Genomic DNA, 19385 nt, shown 5'->3' with positions numbered 1-19385 from the left:
TTACACTGCTCTCCCCAGGTATCTCCCACCTCCAATGCTCTTCTCAGCACAGAAGCTTTTGATATTCAGAGAACAAAGGAAAGTTGATCAAGGAGATGTTGGCACACCAATAACTGGGCAATAGGCAATATCTGTACAGTACTTATGAAAGAGCAAAACAGAGCCCAAAAACTCAAGCATGTTTCCACAAACTTCTCAATCATTCCTACCTGCCTTCCCCTGAGGAACATAACTAAGGAAAGCTGGAGTGTAAAGCTACTGCTTTACAGCTGAAGCTGAAGTGAGAGGGGGACCAAGTACAGAGGGAGTTCTCAGCCTGGGACTGAAGGCATTCAGCAGAGCAGGAGCCCAGGGGATATATCCCTGTGACATGTGTGATGGCATGTTTTCATTATTACAGGATTAAAACTTTAAAAAAAAAAATTACCTGAGCACCCTGATCTCCACAGGAGCAGTGATGACTTAGTGTAAATTAATTTTGCAGATTACCAGGGTTTTTTCCCCACAGAACAGTTCAAGTACTCTGCAGCAGCTACATTAAAGGCATGTATGGGTGTAGAGATATATTCATTTTTGAAGTCTATCTTTCTCTCTTCCTTTTTTTATTTTATTTTCATGATGCAGGAGAACTGTGTCTGGTACTGACAAATTTCTTGGCATTCTACTGAAATGTAAAGCCTTACATATTCTGCTGATAACCAGCCCACAAATTGCAACAAAAGCAGTGATTTGAACTTTACATTTTACTCATTTCACAGATTACAGCAAGGAAGCCAAAGTTATCTGCCCCAACTCATATAGCATTATCTTTTAACTTAATGGAAGTGAAAAAGAAGCCTGTACTCATTACCCAAAGGATGCAATTATTACTTCCTCTCTATATTGTTGCTAGTCAAGAATAAAAAAATCCAGGATATGACCTTTTCATCAAGCATCAAGCCAAAAATCCACCTGGGACAGCCTCAGGAGGCTACCCTCATTCTTTCTCTAAGTAATTCAGAGAAAAAGCCTTTGTTGCATACAGCAGAAAGGAATCCTTGGAAAAATTTGGCTTAAGGAAGCATCTAATAAATGCTGATCAATAGATGAAGGCCAAAAAGATTTCTGTCTCCTCCTGCATGATCCTATCACAAAAAATGCACCACTTATTCAACACCTGCTCCACCTGCATACAGTGTAAGGTCACAAAAAAGATTATATATTCAAAATGTGAGTGATACAGTGTATTAATGCCACAAATTCTTCAACAGAGACCTGAATTCCAAGAGAAGAATGCATAATAGTGTTGAATTACTTATATTTTTGCTTTGTTATGGCAATAAAAATGTGCCTTTTGAAGTTCATACAGGGAGATACAATGCCAAAAGGCAAATACTTACAATACAAGAGCACTTAGTACATTTATTTCCTTCAGGCTTAAATTCTTCTCCTTCATTGTAAAGTCTCCCTTCAAATACACAACCTGGAAAACAGCATTTGAGTAAGTTTAGCTCAAGATAGAATGCTGCCTTTTCTCTCTAACACACCCCACTGTACAACAATATGAAAAGTAAATTGTACCATCCTGATACAGAATCATGGAATTGTTTCAGTGGGAAAAGACCTCCAAGATATCAAGTCCAACCTTTGAGTGATTACCATCTAAACAAGTAGACCATTGCACTAAGTGCCACATGTAGTCATTTCTTGAACCACTTCAGGGATACTGACTTCAACACCCTGGGCAGTCCATTACAAGGTTTAACAATCTTTTCATGCTGAAATTCCTCCTGTTGTCCTCAGAGGAGGCCAAACCTCCCCTTGAGCAGCTGGCAACTGTTCTCTTGTCCTGTGACTGGTTGCCTGGGAGAAGAAACTAATCCCCACCTTGCTACAACCTCCTTTCAGGCAGTTGTAGAGAGAGGATCACTTTAGAAGAAAACAAATCACTTCATAATCCTTAACAAATCCTTGAAAAACCCTAAATATCTTTTTTTGCAGGGGAAAGAAAACATCCTTCTACAAAAAGTGAAGTCAAGGCTATGCTAAGTCTCCCATTAGGAGTGTCTTTAAAACACTTTTTTAGTCTATTTTTAATATTCATTCTTACTCCCTGAGTTTATATTATATATTAATAGATATTATAGCTAATCAAAATATAATAAATCCATTATATCACAGCTGGAGCAGTGCTTACCTACAAAACCTCTGATGAAATCAAATTAACCTAAGAAACCTGGTAATTTGCCACTCTGCTTCACAAAGGCAACCCATTCTCACTCCCCTTCAAAAAGCGAATCTCTTTTTTTTACAATTACTCTTATCCTTCCCCTCTTAACAAAATCATGGTCGTCAGTCATGCAAACCCACCTTGCAGACCCTCTGAAAAATGACATAAACACACCTATGGATATTGGCATAGGATATTGCCTATGCATCCCCTGGTCTGCATGTACTCTACTAAAACATTAAATGTATCTTGTGTGACTTTGTGCATTGTGAGTCACCAGCCCACATTTTCATAACTTGTTAAGTATAACAGAGAAGTTAGAGGCAGCCTCCCAGGTGATGATGGGTATCAGTAGAAATACATTGGATTTGTAGAACAGCATCTTAACCATGAAATCTCACCTGGACACACAGGACAACACATTCCCCTGAGTTTAGAAGGGTTTTTGCAATGAACAACACACTGTACTTCTGACTCTACTATCACTCCTTCCTGAAAAAGAAGCAGATCAGACACATGCATTGTTAGCATTGTGGTTGCTTTAACATGCAAAGATTCACAATTACTGACAGTAGAATTAAAGCCCAGCACATGCTGCAAAGCACTGGGTTTCAAAACTTCTTTTCTTTCCGTACCGCTGCCTGGTATCAGGATTCAGATTAATCCACAGTCAAAAGATCCACTTGTCTGGAGTCTCCCTGACTCCAGACATGGGATTTGCCTTAAAATGCATCAGGTAAAAAACCAAGCATCCTCTTAGGAAAAGGAATCCTGCTTTATCAGGAATCCTTTACCTCGGTAATCTGCCATGCAGCTCTGGTGAAAACAGGCCAGACACAGGGCATTCTCCTCCCTCTCCTATTGGAGGAAAATAGACTTAGAAAGCAGATAAAAGCATCTTGTTCTGCAGAGGGGAGACGCTTATCTTTGATATTTTGCCTGATAAGTATTAGTAAATTAACATTTCCTGTACTTATTCAAGAAGTCAAGAGTCCTCCTGAACAAACCCGGGTGTGAGGCTCTATGCTTTTTTTCTCCTTGCAGCTGTTTGAGGCAAGGCAAAATTGTTTTTAAATTAGTGGATCTAGGGTAAACAGGATCACCCAGTTTTACATTTAGACACTGAAACAGGCAATAAAGAACTGATAATTTCACGCAGTGTATCTAAATTCATATAGTGAGTTTCTTTTCATTAAGTGCAAGGATACAGAATACTGCTCCAGCTTCAGTCTTCTCAGTGTACTTTTTCTCAAAAATGAGTTGGTTTCACAGAGCAGAAGTATTATAGAAAAAGAGAAAAAAAACCCTTAAAACTCTCTTCTTTTAGTAGAAGCTCTTCATACTCACTAATCTCCTCTTCCAAACTGCCATTCTGAGTAGCTGCCTGAGTGCTACTATTAAAACCAGATCAAATTGTCAGCAAAAATGGCAGACCTATTTATAGACATAAGCTAAAATCGCCTACATAATTACTTGGTTTGAGCCTGACAAGCGACAATCTTGAAAATGTTATGGTTGCAGATAGCCAAGCTACCAAAAATACCACTGTGTTAACAGTGCAGGAGCCCAGAAAAAAGATTTGGCTGTGGGGTTTTCTTAAAGAAAGGTAAAACCTATGGACACATACACACAGAAGTGTCCAATTACTAAAATAATTTGTATCTCACAAAAGGCTTAGAAGGCTGAAGAAAAGAGGACTTACTTCAAGGTCAAGACAGCAGGAAATGGCATGGCTGTGTACCTCTCCTTCAGCAAAGTTTGGGTATCGGGGTACTCAAGTCATTTAAAACCTGTACTTTGGAATGTTTGGTTATAGCTGGCTGCATCTGAGTGGATTTAAATTACTTTAAATGCAAAGTCCATATTGTGCTTTGGGCATAAAATATTTCAAGTTATTTGGATTGGATAAATGAAGGCTCGGGATTTCCTGGGAAAAGCTTACAACTCAATTAGCACGATTTTTATGACATCCTTACCTGGCACTGGTATGTAACACAGGGATTGCTGGGGAGGTGCCATTTCATGGAGCTGTTGTATGTATTTCCTCCAAAACTGCAATCTAGAGGACGAGAGAGAAGCACATCAGTTCAGCTGAACATAATGTTGTGGGATGCTGCTGATGAGGATCACAAGGCAGCATCCAAAATGCAACCCACCCTGTCCCCTGGGTTAACAGAAGAGGTAGAGCTGAGAGCTGGGATGAACAAGGAGGATAGTGTCCTGAGAGGACTGTCAGCACTGCCCTGGACAACTGCTGCTGATGCACAGCTGGCCAAACTCCTTACTAACTCTGAGTGGTCAAGACAAACCAAAATCAGTGATAGCTCGCTTAAAAATGGATGTCAGTGCTTATTCCGCAGCCCATTCAGGAACTACTCAGTTACTCAAGCACTGGAATGGGGAGAGGGAGGAGAGAGGGTAAAAGAAGAGCTGGAAGCATTCATCATCTAGCTTGGCCATGCTATCTTCGTCCATTAACCAAAGCCCTCGGGAGAGCTCTTCAGCAAGCACCGCTCAGCATGGATGAGTTGAGACTGGCAGAGCTACCTCTCCCTTTATGCCTTTTCACATTCATGACAGGAGGGATCACCATCCACATAAACTAAAAGCCATCAAGTTCCTTTGTGTGTGTGGTGAATCTCCATGGGGAGACATTTTGGACTCTCATAGAGTTTGGCTTTATTAGTCTTTGTGTGCTGTATGACAACTTTGTTAACAGAAAACAGGTTTGTTTGCCTGTGCACTGGATCAACCCACATTTATTTTGTGCAAAATGAATTTTCATAGAGCCATCTGGAAAAAAGCAAACACCAAAACAAACATTAATTTTCACTTTTTTGATTACATGTTCCTACTAGTTTCCCTTCCTTTTTGGTTTTCTCTTTTGCCATTTTCTGGTATTTGCAAAAAAAGTAAACCAAAAAAGAAAATAATAAAATACTCCCCTGAGAAGCAAAACCAGAAAATACTCATAAAGTAGAAATATAATATTTGTCTTAAAAGAGTTAGTTTATTAATGCAAAATTGTTTCAACTAAAAAATAATTCTTTGGAGACCTGGAGTGGTTCTGAGAAAAATTTTGGAAATAACACATACCCTATTTTCTGTGGGAAAAATGCCCATTTTCCATTTATTGCTTTTACGTTGTTTTCCTAGTATATTTTATTCAAAATTAGCTTGATCAAAGAGCCCATGAAACCAACAGGAGTCTTGCTAAAGACTTTGAAACACAGACATGTACTTAGAGCTACAGAATTGCAAAACTATAATCAGTCAAACAATGCCCATGGCACCATTGTCTTTCCACACCCTACCTCAGCAACTACTCTAAGTCTGTCTCTGCTGTGTAGGGTGCACTGTCCTGCTTTGGGATACGTTTTATGTCCTTCTGAAAATAAAGGCAATTTATCAGCCCTACACCAGTAAATCTTTAAGCCCACAGTAAAAGAAAACTCAAGAGTCACAGCTCTGAAATGCAGAGGAACTTAAAATCTCCATAAAATCGTTGTGAATTCAACACAAAATTTAAAGGAATCGTGATCTATAAAGATCATTTGTAAATGTGTTAACTGCCTCTATTTAAGTTCTTCAACAACAGAAGACTTGTACTTCAGGATTTGCAGTAATCAGAAATTCTTTTTCCAGGCTAAATACAGAGCAACATGAGAGAAACTTGTAGATGCTGTGGCTATTTCACTTACCTAAGCAGAAACAGATATATTTTGGAAAGAGATGATCAGTAGTCTCAGAGTTGACTGTGATAATTTCATCTTTGACAAACATTGAAAGGTATAAACCATGTATCTGAATCTCGTATTTTTAAGTAGCAAAGTCTCTATGAAATTATTTTGAATAATAAATGTTCAGATTCTCAGTGCATTAAATACAGTTCTCTGTGACCTCTCATACATGCAGGACAACATGTCAAGAGAGAAGAGTGAAGCCCAATACTCGTCTGATGCATTTTGAAGTTCCATTCTGAAAAACACTGAGTTAATCTTGCAGCACAGTCCCACTTACTGCTCACCGAAAACCCTGATGAATGCAGAGCCTATTTAATGTCTTTAACATCCCCAAGTTGCTGAAGCCCAGGTCATACTGGTCTCAATCCGAGAAACAGTTTACAAGTGTGCAAGATACTGAACATGGAATGAGCTGCGTTGTTAAATATCTGTGTGTATGTTTTAACAGAATCAAGAATCAAAAGCTAGGTTGGAAAATAGCAACTGCAAAATACCTTGCATATCTGCTCAGCAATTATGTTCTTTAATGTAAAATGTTTCCTCTATAAGAAAGCTAATGACCCTGGGCTAATCTGCATGCACAGATGTGCATATTAAACTGAAATTTTCAGCTCAAGGATTAGCCTGGTCAACAAAGCATGAACGTGGTGCACTCACACAGCCAGCACTTCTCTTGCTTGAAGTGCACATCCAAGCTATGCTACAAAATCCTCTTCCCTGCAGCACCAGCCATTGTCCCTGTGGAAAGCAGCAATGGGATGGCACACCAGAAGCAACCATGGTAAGGAGAGTCTGCAGGCACCAAAAGGGAAATTTAAAAATAGATACCAGAATGGAAAAGACTGCAGAAGCATTGGAGGTACTAAGACTGCTCTCGAGCTTTGGCATGGGCCAGCAGGTTGAGTGAGGGAGACAGAGCAGCACCTGTCCAACACCAATGGTAGGAGCTGGATTTCAGCAGATGCTCGGCAGAAGGTGCAGCATGAAGGAAGGGGAGAGTTAGCCAGTAAAACAAGCAGGCTTGGGGAGAGATGGGGGAAGGCTGAATGTCAAGCAAAACTGAAAAGGGTAAGAAAGGAGTGTTTTACAATCTCTGGGTGATGCTTTAACCTGTCTCTGACCAGAGGTGTGCCCTGACACTCTGCCCTTTGGACCCCCCAGAGCTGCACCCACTAACTTTTCAAAAGGAAAAAGAAACAAAGCCCCACATACCACCTAGTTTTTCTGAACCTTCCTTTCAACGTACAAATCTCTCACCTGACACCTGCAAACATATAGCCAGACTTTCCTAGTCCCCCTACTCATAGAATGGAAATTTCTGAGCCTCACCTAAATTCATCTGAGTGTAACCTGCCTCATTCTGTGTGCCAACTCAGTCAAGCCATTCTGGCTCATCTATGGTTAAAAGTCCACCATATTTGGCCTGGAAAGTAGAAGTCACTGAATATTTTGTGTTCAAAGGCATCAGCAAAGACCCTGATGTCAATTTCCACAACAGAATATGATACTTGAAGTTCCTAGAAGCCATTTTAAAGCTTTTTTTTCTACCCAAAAGCCCTTGGGAAATATTAGTACATTAACTTACTTTTTCCATCCACCATCTGAAAGGAAGAGCAGGAGAAAATAATAAATCAAGATCATAGCTTAGGACTATCACTTAAATGCTATCTACTTACTTCTGCCTGAATACCTACTTAAAAGAAAACTTTAAAAGGGCTACATAGGAAGTTTTCAAGAAGGGACCCCAAAAAGTTGAGAACACCCTGAGGAGCATGTGAAAGATTTGACATTAACAAGTAAATTTGATCCTGACTCACATACCCCATAACGAAAACCTTTAGGATTCCACATATGGAAGGAAGTTAAATATTAGTGGTCTACATCAATTTTAAAAATGCTAAAGTGATTCATATCAGTCAAGGAGTGTGTCCTAATTTTTCAGTCTTTCCTGCTCCTTTCTTTAAAAATAGTTGGTGTTTTATTAACGTAAAATATTAACTTTCAGTTAGTTGTAGGTTTTGTTGCCATTACCTCCTTCAACCCAAATAGTTCAGATAAGTCCTGGATAAACATGCAAGCCTAAAGTTGCTTATCTGAATCTAACCAAACCACTGAATACTTTGAAGTTGGTCAATTGTTGCATATGCAGTAGAAACTAATGCTAATTACCTTCTAGTCACCTCTTAAATGCAAAATGATCCTCCAGATTGAGTCCTTCTGGCACCAAAAAAAAAAAAAAAAAAAAAAAAAAAAAGCTAAATAATTCTTAATATACTTATTTAGCTACTTTGTTTCAATGCTGTGCATGCCATACTTGGCACCTTTGTTTCAATTATAATAAACCAACTCTTGGCCAATTTAATTTGAAAGAACAATTTCATTCTAAAACAAGCACCCTTGCAGAGAACTGGACTGGAATAACAAAAGAGGTAAATTATAGCAGATTTTGCTATTGGCATGTGGACAAGTTGATGATCAGGAAGCCATTTGTCTTTCCAAATCCTACAACTTTGATAAATGACCCTTTTTTCTTCTTCCCCAGATACCCAACCATATAATAGTACCATGAAGATAGGGAAATTGACTCTAAGAGACAGTTTAGCAGTGCTAAAGCTCAGCCAGTGTCCTCAGGAGTTCATTAAAAAACAACCCTTTATTACTCAATTTGACATTGCCTAATTAGATTCCAGAAGAAACTTGTGCTTATTTTAGTCTAATGAGAATTTTATAGACAAGTCATTTCCTTATTCTCCCAAGAGAAACAGACAGATTGGTGCACAATAGACTGGCTCCTCATCCCTCATTTCTTCAGCATCTTTCTTCTCCTATTAAGTCTCTTTTTTTGCTTTCCCTCCACTTTCTATTTAAAAAATGTAACCTCTCTACTGGCATGGAAAATAAACATTAGGAAAAAGAAAACAGTCAGAAGACATGTTTTATTTAGTGTTTGATAAATTAATCCTCAGGGAGGTATCCAGGCATGCTAACACTAAATACCAATTCTAGCCAAAAAAAAAAGAAAAAAGCCAACCCCAAAACCCTAAACAACAAAAAAACCCCACGAATAACTTGCACATTCTGCAGTATTCCCCTGGCACGAAATCAGATAGCCAAAATAAAAGAACTGTGAATCACACATACACCTATTATGAAATATATTTTCACATGTCTTAGTGATGGTAGAGCCATTGACAGCTACCAGAAAATTAAACTTCCTGTTGAATAACCCTGGTCTTCATTTGTCAACACAGAAGCATGAAAATGTATACAAAACCTCCCATGCTTATCAAGTCTAGCTCTAAACAGTGAAAATCCAACTCTTTCCTCTGTAACCAAGTACAAGCAAACCTATTTGCAGCTGAGCCATGGCTATTACAATACCCAAGGGATGCACAGGGGCCATATAAAGGCCGCCCAACAGAGCAGAGTGAAGAAGCCATGGGGCTGAGCTGTGCTAGGACCGCACAGTTCACACATGTAGGATGCGAGGCAGCCCATATTCACTGAGCAAATAGCAGCAGAAACAAAGACTTCAACTCCTCCCAGGGCTCTTTTTGCCCCTTGCACACAACTGGAACTGAATTTTACCTTCCCAAATGTCTTGTGTTCCACGTATAGGGTGGAAAAATGTTGCCCTGCAGGGTCCCTAGGCACCTTGCCATCCAAAATGGCATAGTTAGAGCTGCCATTGAATCTTGAGCTGATACTTGATGTGTTCACCAAGCCTGGCAGCTGGAGAATTGTCACCTCTCATGGGCATGAAGGCTGTCATGAATGATGTTGCTCAGTGACACAACTACTTGCTCCTGTACCCAATTTTCTCACACCAGCAAAATCATCCATGATCTGTACAGCTTACACCTTCAAAATTAAACAGTAAAAAAATTCTTATTCCAGTACTACACATCCTAAGGTGTTTATCATTTTGTTCCAGAGAAGCATTACACGTAAAATTATCAATGTGAAAATCTGGATAACTGATATTTGACTGAAAAAATGTTTATGACAACATGACAGGACTGCTCATTAAATGTTTCTTACATAAATGGAAAATTATATTCACCAAGGTAATACGAGCATCTGAAATTTGAGGCACTACTGAACTCAGCAGCATACACCAGACATTCAAGAGATGTCAAATGTATGTGCTAAGACCTTTGTAAGAAGAGTCAACTCAAAGTAAGGATGGAGAGATAGAGATCTGTTCTTAGGCACAACCAGAAGTAATTAAAACTGTCACTGTGATGGTACTGAATGGTACTGTCCCTAGTGGCTATTTGTCACTGCTTCAAAACCTCTGCCTTTTCTTGAAATACAAAGCTAAAATCTGAATGAATACTGAGATGAACGCGTACTTCCAGCCTCAAGAAACAGACCTTCGGATTCAGAGCTGGACCACTCTACCAAGAGACTCAGAAGCAGTGAGAAGGGTCAGTAGAAAAGTTTAGGCTTGATTGTGTCCTCAAACCATGTCTTTCCATAACCAGTCCATGACAGAAGCCAGGACTAGATTATTCAGGTGAAGGTGAAAGAGATTTCTGTAGGAAAATACATATATTACCTTCACATCCCATCCCCCTCCATCCATGTATTATCCTTTGTCTCAGACAGCTTGCCTTAAAGCATGCAAGGGTGGGCTGCAGTGCTCCACTGGGGCCCCACAAAAAGGTCCCCCCAGTCAGCCTTGCAGTAGGACACCAAAGTGGTGTCAGGCACTTCATGCACCTCATACTAGGGGAGTCCGAAGGCAAACAAAGTGCCAGAGGTACATATGGATCCTGCAGGGTGTTAGTAGAGCAGCCAGAACACTGATAATCTCATAACCTCCCTCTAACTTCCTTTGCAAGCCCTAATAGTTGAAATTGGCTGCAATCCTCAACCAAAGTATTTGATATACTTTCCATGAAATGCACAATTAACGATGATATCTTTGGATATTCAATATTCAGTAGACTGTTGTTGCCTGGGCTGGGATTCCATTTTCTGACAGATTCCATATCAATGGAGCATAGCACAAGAATTTCTAGGATCAATAATTAATTACAAAAAGAAAACCAAAAAACCAACCACAACAAAAAAACCTCAGTAATTCTCAAAAGTTAACAAGGACAAAAAATGCAAAAGTGCACACGGGAAGTGAAAGAAAATTCTGAACAAGTTTTCTTTGTTGAAAAAACAATTCCCACCAACTTTGTCTTTGCACATCCATAGAAGATTCAGATTCTTAGGATAAGACAGCAGAATATGGTGCACAATTTTAGAAATGAAAACTTTATGCAGTCCTGAGCCAGTAATACCACTTCAGAGTGCAAATAACTTATTATTTGATGTGTAGAGAGCTCTATATCTAAGTGACAGGTCTCCATCCAACTAAATAAGATAATGCTGCCAAATCTATTTCTGTAATCTCAATGACCTCATAGGTTTTCATTAAATATATTTTAAAAAACCCCAAAAAATGAAAAGTGGCCTACTTATCCTATGCAAAAGTAATAAGAGGGCTTAATTTTTTAGTGTTTTCAAAATGAATAGCATGCTAGAGGTATATGGTATATTTTATAAACTATAGTAAATATCTGTGAAAATAATAATGTTTAAAGGTCCCTCCCAAACCAAACTATCCTATGATTATATCTGAAAACTCTTCCTATTAGACTGAGTCACCTGCATTCTCCTTGCAGTAGGGAGCCATAAGCATGGACCCACATTTCTCTGTTTCAGACTTTTCCAAACACACAACCAAAGTGAGCTTTGCCCCACCGACTTAACAATCGACGTCCTATGGGCCTAAAGTCAAGAACATTGTTAAAACACATGGCTAGTCTGGAGGATTTAAACCTTAAATCTTAATTTAAATCTTAGCCATCATTGCAGTCTACAACTTCCTCACAAGGGAAAGTGGAGGGGTAGGGAGGGCAGGCACAGATCTCTTCTCTGTGGTGACCAGTGACAGGACCCGAGGGAATGAAGCTGTGTCAGGGGAGGTTTAGGTTGGATATTAGGAAAAGATTCTTCACCCAGAGGGTGGTTGGGCACTGGAACAGCTCCCCAGGGAAGTGGTAACAGCACAAAGCCTGACAGAGTTCAAGCAGCACATGGACAATATTCTCAGGCACATTCTTATCCTGTGCAGGGCCTGGAGTCAGAATTTGATGATCCTTGTGGGATCCTTCTAGCTCAGGATATTCTGTGATTCTGTGACAAAGTAAAGCCAAATCTTTTCATATGCTACTTTCCACCAGTGAATTTTCTGATTGCAAAAGTTGTACTAGCTGCTCTTCCTTTCTTTTTCTGTTTATTAAGAAATATGAAAAAAAGAAGTGCTAGAAATTATCTAAGTAGCATACAAATACCTGAATGAAAGCAAGGGATTTATGTTCAGCACACAACCATTTTCAGGAAAAGTTCTCTACCAGCAATTCAGTTTCTCCTGTATGCAAAGCTCTAAATAGGAGAGTTCAGCTGTGTGCACTGCTGCAGATATAATCATAGAATAGTTTGGGTTGGGAGGGACCTTTAAAGGTCATCTAGTCCAACCCCCCTGCAATGAGCAAGGAATGACCTTGTGCTCCTCATGATAGAATAAAATGCACTAGCAGAGATGTCACAAATGACTCATGAGTTGTGGTTTCCTTCCTACACAAGCCCGTTCTGGAACATGCCCTTTGGTCTTAATGTTATCCTCCTGATGCTGTGCTCAGATGACAGCAGCCACTCATTCATTCACTCACTCATTCATACATTTCTTCACAAGGTAGGAAGACGTGAAGCTATCAAAGAGAGCTGGCAAGAGCCTGTAAGGCCTGATTAAGCTCTCCCAGGCTTTGGGAACAAAGCCAAGAAAAAAGCCATCAAGTTCTGATGTCTTTCCTTGGTAACATTTTGTTCATGTTTAGATGAAATGCAGCTAGTAAAAAGAAGAAAAAAAAAAAAAAAATCCCTGTTTCCCTTTTCCTGCTTGCATTCCCCATGGGCATTCTGGCAGCTTGACAAAATAGTAACTGAGAACAAGTGCTGCAGGGCCAAGTCCCGGCTGCAGCTGAACTTCATGTGGGGAGTGCTGGGGAGCTGCTGCGACACCAAAGGGAGTAGCTGAAGTGTTACTCTGCCAGGCTGGTATTTGCAGCTTTGATTCTCCAGTTACTCCCCATGGGACACTCATTTTAGATGTTACACAGAGCAGGAGCTTCAGCAGGTGCTCAGAGCAGTGGGAGAGCAAGCAGCCTCCCCCGGAACAACCTGGTGACAGTGTGTGGTGTCAAGACTGTGGGAGTTAAATGGGTGCATATTTTGCTTTACCTTCAAGAAAGCACAGAAAAACCTACTCAGAAATTTCACATATACTTTGAAAACTCAGTCCTTGAGAGCTTTTTTTGTTTAAATGGAGAAACTTAATGTTCTTCTTGCATTTTAAGCACATAGGAACTGCCATCTTAAATCAGACTAAGAATCCTTCTAGTCAATAGTCTTCTGTCTGATAGCAGCTACTAAGAGACACCTCAGGAAGTGTGAAAAATACACAGCAAGGTCCATAGCTCTACTTTAGCCTCCAGAAGGGCAGGAAGAAGCAGCCTGTCTGATTCAGAGGGAAAACAGGGCATTTTGGTTTGTACTTTGCTCCTTTCCTAACAAACTCAGCATTCAATTTTTCCTTTAGAGAACTGCTGAGGGTTGAGTTGATCACACCACAGAAGTATCTTTTATAACACTAGGAAACGATTGCCATTCAGTTATTGTCAACTCAGAGCCCAGTATTGTATTTGTAAAGTTAGGACTGTTTTGTCCTGTGTGCACTCATTTATTCCCATCCACCTTAACTTCCTTTGCTGCTTTGTCATCAGTTGTTCAGTGCCTTGAGCACCTTCTGCAGCTCCTCACAGGCCATCCTCTTGCTTTACTGTGCTACAGAGATCAGGTCACGAGCAGCAAACCTCCTGTCCCTTTTCACCCCTTTTCTAGATAATTTCTGAGCACTTTAACAAGTTGAGATCTTTGCAAGGATATGTTCACAACATTTTTTTACTACGAAAGCAATCATACACTTGTTATTTATTTGCTGATGAGAAGAATACCTCTACAAACTCAGGGCTGCTTAGTTTCTTCAGCAGTTTCCTTGTGAGGGATCTTGTTGGATGCCTATTAGTGGGATCTCTCTGTCCATTGATACATTGAAAAGATCGTAGCTAATTCATCCCTCTTCTAGCTCAAGTATCCATGTGCCTCCTGATTCTATTTTTGAATAGAGATGTCAAGCATACCAATCTGCAGATGCCAGGCTCAAGCCTACCAATAATGTTCTGTAGGTACCCACCCCAATTCAGGATAAACAGAAAATCTTAAAAAGGAGTCTGAATTAAAATATTGCTTGTATCCTCAGCTTTGAAACATTCATTTTTTTAATTTTGCATGCATGCAGGCACATATGCATATGCACGTATATAGAATTTTCAGAAAATGAAAACTCAAACTCCATCCTTATCAAACTGACACTTAGCAACCTCTTCCTACAAAGCTGACAGTAAACACAATTTGACAAAAGAAGTAAATTACATGTAATTTGTGTAAAATCTGTAATTTCAAATTCTTATTGTTTCAGTAACGCTTTAATTTTTTTCCACTTCATTTCCTCCTCTTTTAAGCATCATGTTTCCAGACAAATCCTCAAACTGGGGCTTGCCAAAACTATTCCAAAGCTGCAGCACAGAAGCAAATCATAAGCACAGCATCTAACACACCCCTGCAACCTTCCAGGAAAAATACACATCCATCATGTCTCTTCCATCTGAATTTCAGAGTAATCTGTTTTCCTGCATTTCCTCTGGGAAGGCAAGAAATGCTTTTATTTCCCAACCATTTATCCTACCCTATCTCCCTCTCAATACCACACAATCACCAGTGGAGAATTAAAAAGACAGAGGAGAAATAAAGTAAAGCTGTCTGAATCTGACATTCTCCACCTCATTGATTGTGTCAGCAGTCCCTCAGCAAAATCAGTGGTTTAGCACATATTACTTACTGCATCAATATAAAAAAAAAAAGACTACTTTTCAACTTCATCTACTTGCATATTTTTCATGTTGTTAAACATAGCAGATACATGCCATGCATGCTTACACATTTTTTTTTTTTAATTTGATAATTATATTGTTTTAAACATCCTGGAATATACACTATTGGTCAATAAATAAATGTATAATGTTCAGACTGTTGCTTATTTGGCTTTCATAAAAATGTCCACAATACTATTGTTTGAATCAGGACATGTTTAATAAAATGAATCAAATTTGCTTGGTTTGTTTCCAGTATGAGGAGAAATGGGAATAGCCATGGATAATTACCCTGCTCTTTACTACTCTAAAGTATTATTCCTATTCTGTCTAACCACATAAAAAGTTAAAGAGATTCTTACTTACTGACCAGTGACTACTAGCAGATTGATGTTGACCTAAAATACTTCTGATAAAATTAGAATGGGGGTAACTCTTTAAAAACTGACAACATGGCAACGAAGAATAAAGATGTATTTCTAAAGGATTGTTGCTGTGCAAGAACTAATAATTGCAGGACAAATATGTGAATTTATGTATTTCCCTCAGTGTTGTAACCATATATATTTCAGTTATGGTTACTGCCCTCTTCTAGCCTCTGGTGACAGCCAAGTCCCAGCTGAGAAGCTACGAATTTTGTCCTATCTTTGGCAACCTAAATGTGCACTGGTAACATTTTAAAAAGAGGGAAAACAACAGGAAGGGAACAGCACCTTTGCAACGCTCACAGCAGGCTCCTCTCTGCTTAATGACGAGAGCACAGTCCTTGGAGAGCACTGGACACTTCTCCCTTTTGCACGTCACTTCCTTATTCTGGAAAAAAAAAATTAAAAGACAAAAGGTATTGCAAGCAAACCAAACCCAAGGCTACCATTTCTTGCAATTCAGAAGATAAAATGTGGGGCCAGCAGTCTGCTCTTTTGCTTCAGGAGAGGTCCTTGTGATTCAATACATCCTTTTTCCCTTGAAGGAACACAGTAGAAAACAGTCTTTGAATAATCCAGAAGCCCAAGTAAATGGTGTTTAAACCCCACTTAGACAGTAATTCATGACTGCTATCCAGTCTCGTACAGAAAATGTGCTGCACCGAAGAAATCCATGTTAATTAAATGAACAACAACCTACATGATGTGCTTGTTAAAATATCCTCGGGGTCTTGAGGAGCTGCCCCATGAACTGCACAGCTCAGGAATCACTTCTCATGGTGACAGAAGGACAAATGGCAGAGAAAGAGGTGGTAACCTCAGAGAAGACAAAATTCTGCCACTGCAGAAAATCAATTTTGCCTACAGGTTCTCTAAAAGATGCTACTATGTACTATACCAAGCAAGATGATTAGTCTAATTCATCTTTCACCCCAAAATGTTGAGAATCAATGAAACACCATGAGCAGACAGAATCACTGTACCTTATAGGGTGATCTTGCTATGGCAAAAAGGCAGTGATTTCCCAAGGCCAAGGAGCACATTAAGGAATGTCAATAGAGGATGTGCGACAGCAGGCAGCAAAAATATTCCATTTATTGCCTACCTTATCCCAGTGGTGTCAACCCTTCTGGTTATCCCTGCCATTAAATAGGTGCAGAAAACAAATACTTTGGGTGTTTCTTTTAGTAAAATTTTGCTACTTCAAATTCCTTACTTAAAGTAGCCCTCTGAAGTCAGCTCCACCTATAATTAGTAGCTCAGTTCATTAGGTGACACAGGTGGCCGTCTAGTACATGCAAGTACCCACCTCACCCAATCTTATGACTTAATTAGAGACCAAAAAATCAAAGGGTTAGAAAAATGTAAATCATAAAACTAAAGAAAAAGAAGCTGTGCTTTCCAGTCTTTTTATTTTACTCCCTGTGGCCTTATTCAAGGTGCCTGTGAAGAATAACATGCAGCTTTTATTACACGCCAGCCTTTTGTCTAAAATCAGAGGTTTATTTACTTCAAAGTCTCTGCCTGATCTGATGGGAGCTATAAAGGCACTTCAGTCTTATCAGTATAAATGAGGACTCACTCTCACCAAGACAGTGTGAAATCAGCAAATGAGAATCAGGCCCTAAAGTGCAGCTGCAGCAACACATACAATTACTGTAAAAACCCAGGTCACTGCTACATGCTGGCTGCTCTGCATCACTCCAGCACTGCAGAGCAACCATAAATGCAATTTAACCAGCAGGTTAAGCCAAATTTATGGCAGGTCTGTAGCTCTGGACTGGCACAAAGCAGCCACGACACAGAATTGCAACTGGTTCAACATCTCTTTTAAAGTGCTCAGTGAAATCTTGATTCCCTTTACAGGAACATGGTGCCCCTGTAAAGTCTGTTGAAGGGCAGCAGAATCAAGCTTACCAACTCAACTACAATTTGTATTTTAAAGGGTTCTGCTAAGATCTGATTCTCTTTCATGAGTTTGCTTAAGGACAGATTTAATAAGTCTATCAGCCCCATTACCTTTTATCTGTGGGAAAATCTTCTGCCTGGTGAAAGTGGGTGTGAAGGAAGGCCAAAACCCAGTTTACAGTTTGTTCCTGTGGAGAACATGATTTACCCAGCTGCAGCATACATCGTGGACCTCTGAGAGAAGCGAGATGCACAGTGCCCTTCAGAACCAACCTAGCTGGGCCAGTAAGGGGGGCCAGTGGGCAGCTACCCACTGGGCTCTCTCCTTGAACGATGACATTATTGTTGCAGATGGCAGCAAGAGGGACCAGAAGAATAACACAGCTCTGTATTTGTTTTAATTCCCTTGTTCCCAGAGGACTACTGGGGTAAATGCCTCATGCAGCCCAGCTTCCTAGGCAATTTCTCCCCTGAGTGCTGTCTGCCTCCTTCTGCCCTCAGGTACATCCTGGTTTCTTCTTCTTGGCAATGCAAGAAGTTCCTAAGGATGACCCCAATGCACATATTTCAAACAGGAAATACTTGCTAGTTACTGTTCCTAAGCAGAAGCCTCCTGTTTCTCCCACATTGCTAAAATCAGGAAAATTCTCTCCAGTGATGAGCTTGGTGCCACTGAGCCACCCCACAGGGGCAGCCAAATTTGGGTCTTGCTCATCTTTCCTTATCACCAGCCAAGCTGCTGGTTTAGCAGGTTTTCTGGGAGGGAAGATTTTGCAATTAATGTGCTGATGCCAAGGGCTGTTTTGGATTCAGCAGCTGTTCCACATGAAGAATATTAGTGGCCCACAGCACAGCGACAGGAACTGAAGGGTCCTTCTGTCTAGGAGGGTGTCTTAAGCTGTAAGCTACAGATTCACATTTCCTTTCTCTAACTCAGTAGACTTTGAACTATTTGCTGTTCAGTGGCCTCGCTTCAGCAGAAAGGGGCTTGTTCTTTGTGCTCCCACAAGTCACTGGTCCTCACAGCACGGATACTTGTGGGGAAAGCAGGAGATGAACCATTGAATTGTCCCTGGATGTAGAGGGCAGCAAATCTGGATCACTGTCTCAAAGCTCAGTTATCACAGCATGGTGCTAAAAGGTGGGCAGGAGGTGCCACACTTACCATCCATCCACTGCACCTCTGGGGTTTTTGTCTTTTCTCTTGTTTGGTTGGAGTTTTTTGTTGGTTTGGTTTTGTTTTGTTTTGCTTTTCCCAAATAAAAGAGGAAGCTGTCCCTTGGAGGAGAAGCTGCATCCTCCTGCCTTAAAGGACAGCTCCGTGTGTCCCAGGTAAATAGAGCCAATCTTTGCCAGCACAGGAAGAGCAGCTAAGCATTTAAACAGGGTGGGATTTGCAAAGATGATGTTCATCCTCTCTAGCTTGTTACAGGCAAGGCCCAGATGGCTCCAAAACAGGCTGTTTCAGATGTCAACCCCAGCTGCCTAACTCCCTACCATCAGGGCTGGGCTGCTCTTCCAGGGTGTGAGGTATTGCATCACTCAAGGCTGCAGCCCCACCACTCCTTCTGGGGCCTTTTGCTGAAAAAATATAAAATAGAGCCACAATTGCAACATACTGCTGCCCTAGCATAGTCCTCATGGCAAAATCCCTCTTGAACTAAGAAGAGGTGAGTGTAGCTCCCCTACTGCTTCAGTTACTATTATTACTATTATCCCAAAATTCTTTTTAAAAAGTCCTGCTGTTTTATCTCAGTGCTGTATCTTGTGGAAAACAAGGCCAGCAGATGTGGAGGAAAGGGTTAATGTACCATGCTGATCCATCACAGGCCTGCAGCAGATAAAGCAGGGCTGGTAAATCATTGTTTAGTCTATTGCAGTCAGGCATTATCCAGTGCAGATCTCCTGGGTCCACTGGGTGTAAAAGTACAAAAATAAAACAAAGAGTAATTGTCATCTGGAGGCTGGGTTTTTCGCTTCACCCAGTTGCCCAAAACACTACTGTCTACTGTCCATCTGCTTGTTTCAATTTTGCTGCCTCCTTCCCTCACAT

General features: G+C 40.3%; 1 protein-coding gene across 1 annotated transcript in view; it reads right to left on the bottom strand.

Annotated features, from left to right (window-relative positions):
• Window positions 1-19385, bottom strand: part of BMPER (BMP binding endothelial regulator) — a gene marked incomplete at its 3' end in the record, with an annotated part of 146189 nt that overhangs the window by 106199 nt on the left and 20605 nt on the right. The window contains exons 3-6 of the mRNA XM_082286003.1: window positions 15713-15812; window positions 4186-4268; window positions 2611-2701; window positions 1380-1462 (exon numbers count right to left, since the gene is read on the bottom strand). Of these exons, the coding sequence (XP_082142129.1) occupies window positions 1380-1462; window positions 2611-2701; window positions 4186-4268; window positions 15713-15812 (357 nt within the window). The remainder of the gene's footprint in view (window positions 1-1379; window positions 1463-2610; window positions 2702-4185; window positions 4269-15712; window positions 15813-19385) is intronic.

This window comes from Coloeus monedula (assembly GCF_965178545.1).
Source record: "Coloeus monedula genome assembly, chromosome: 1".
In the NCBI taxonomy this organism is placed as follows: domain Eukaryota; kingdom Metazoa; phylum Chordata; class Aves; order Passeriformes; family Corvidae; genus Coloeus; species Coloeus monedula.
This window is presented reverse-complemented; position numbering and strand designations above follow the sequence as displayed.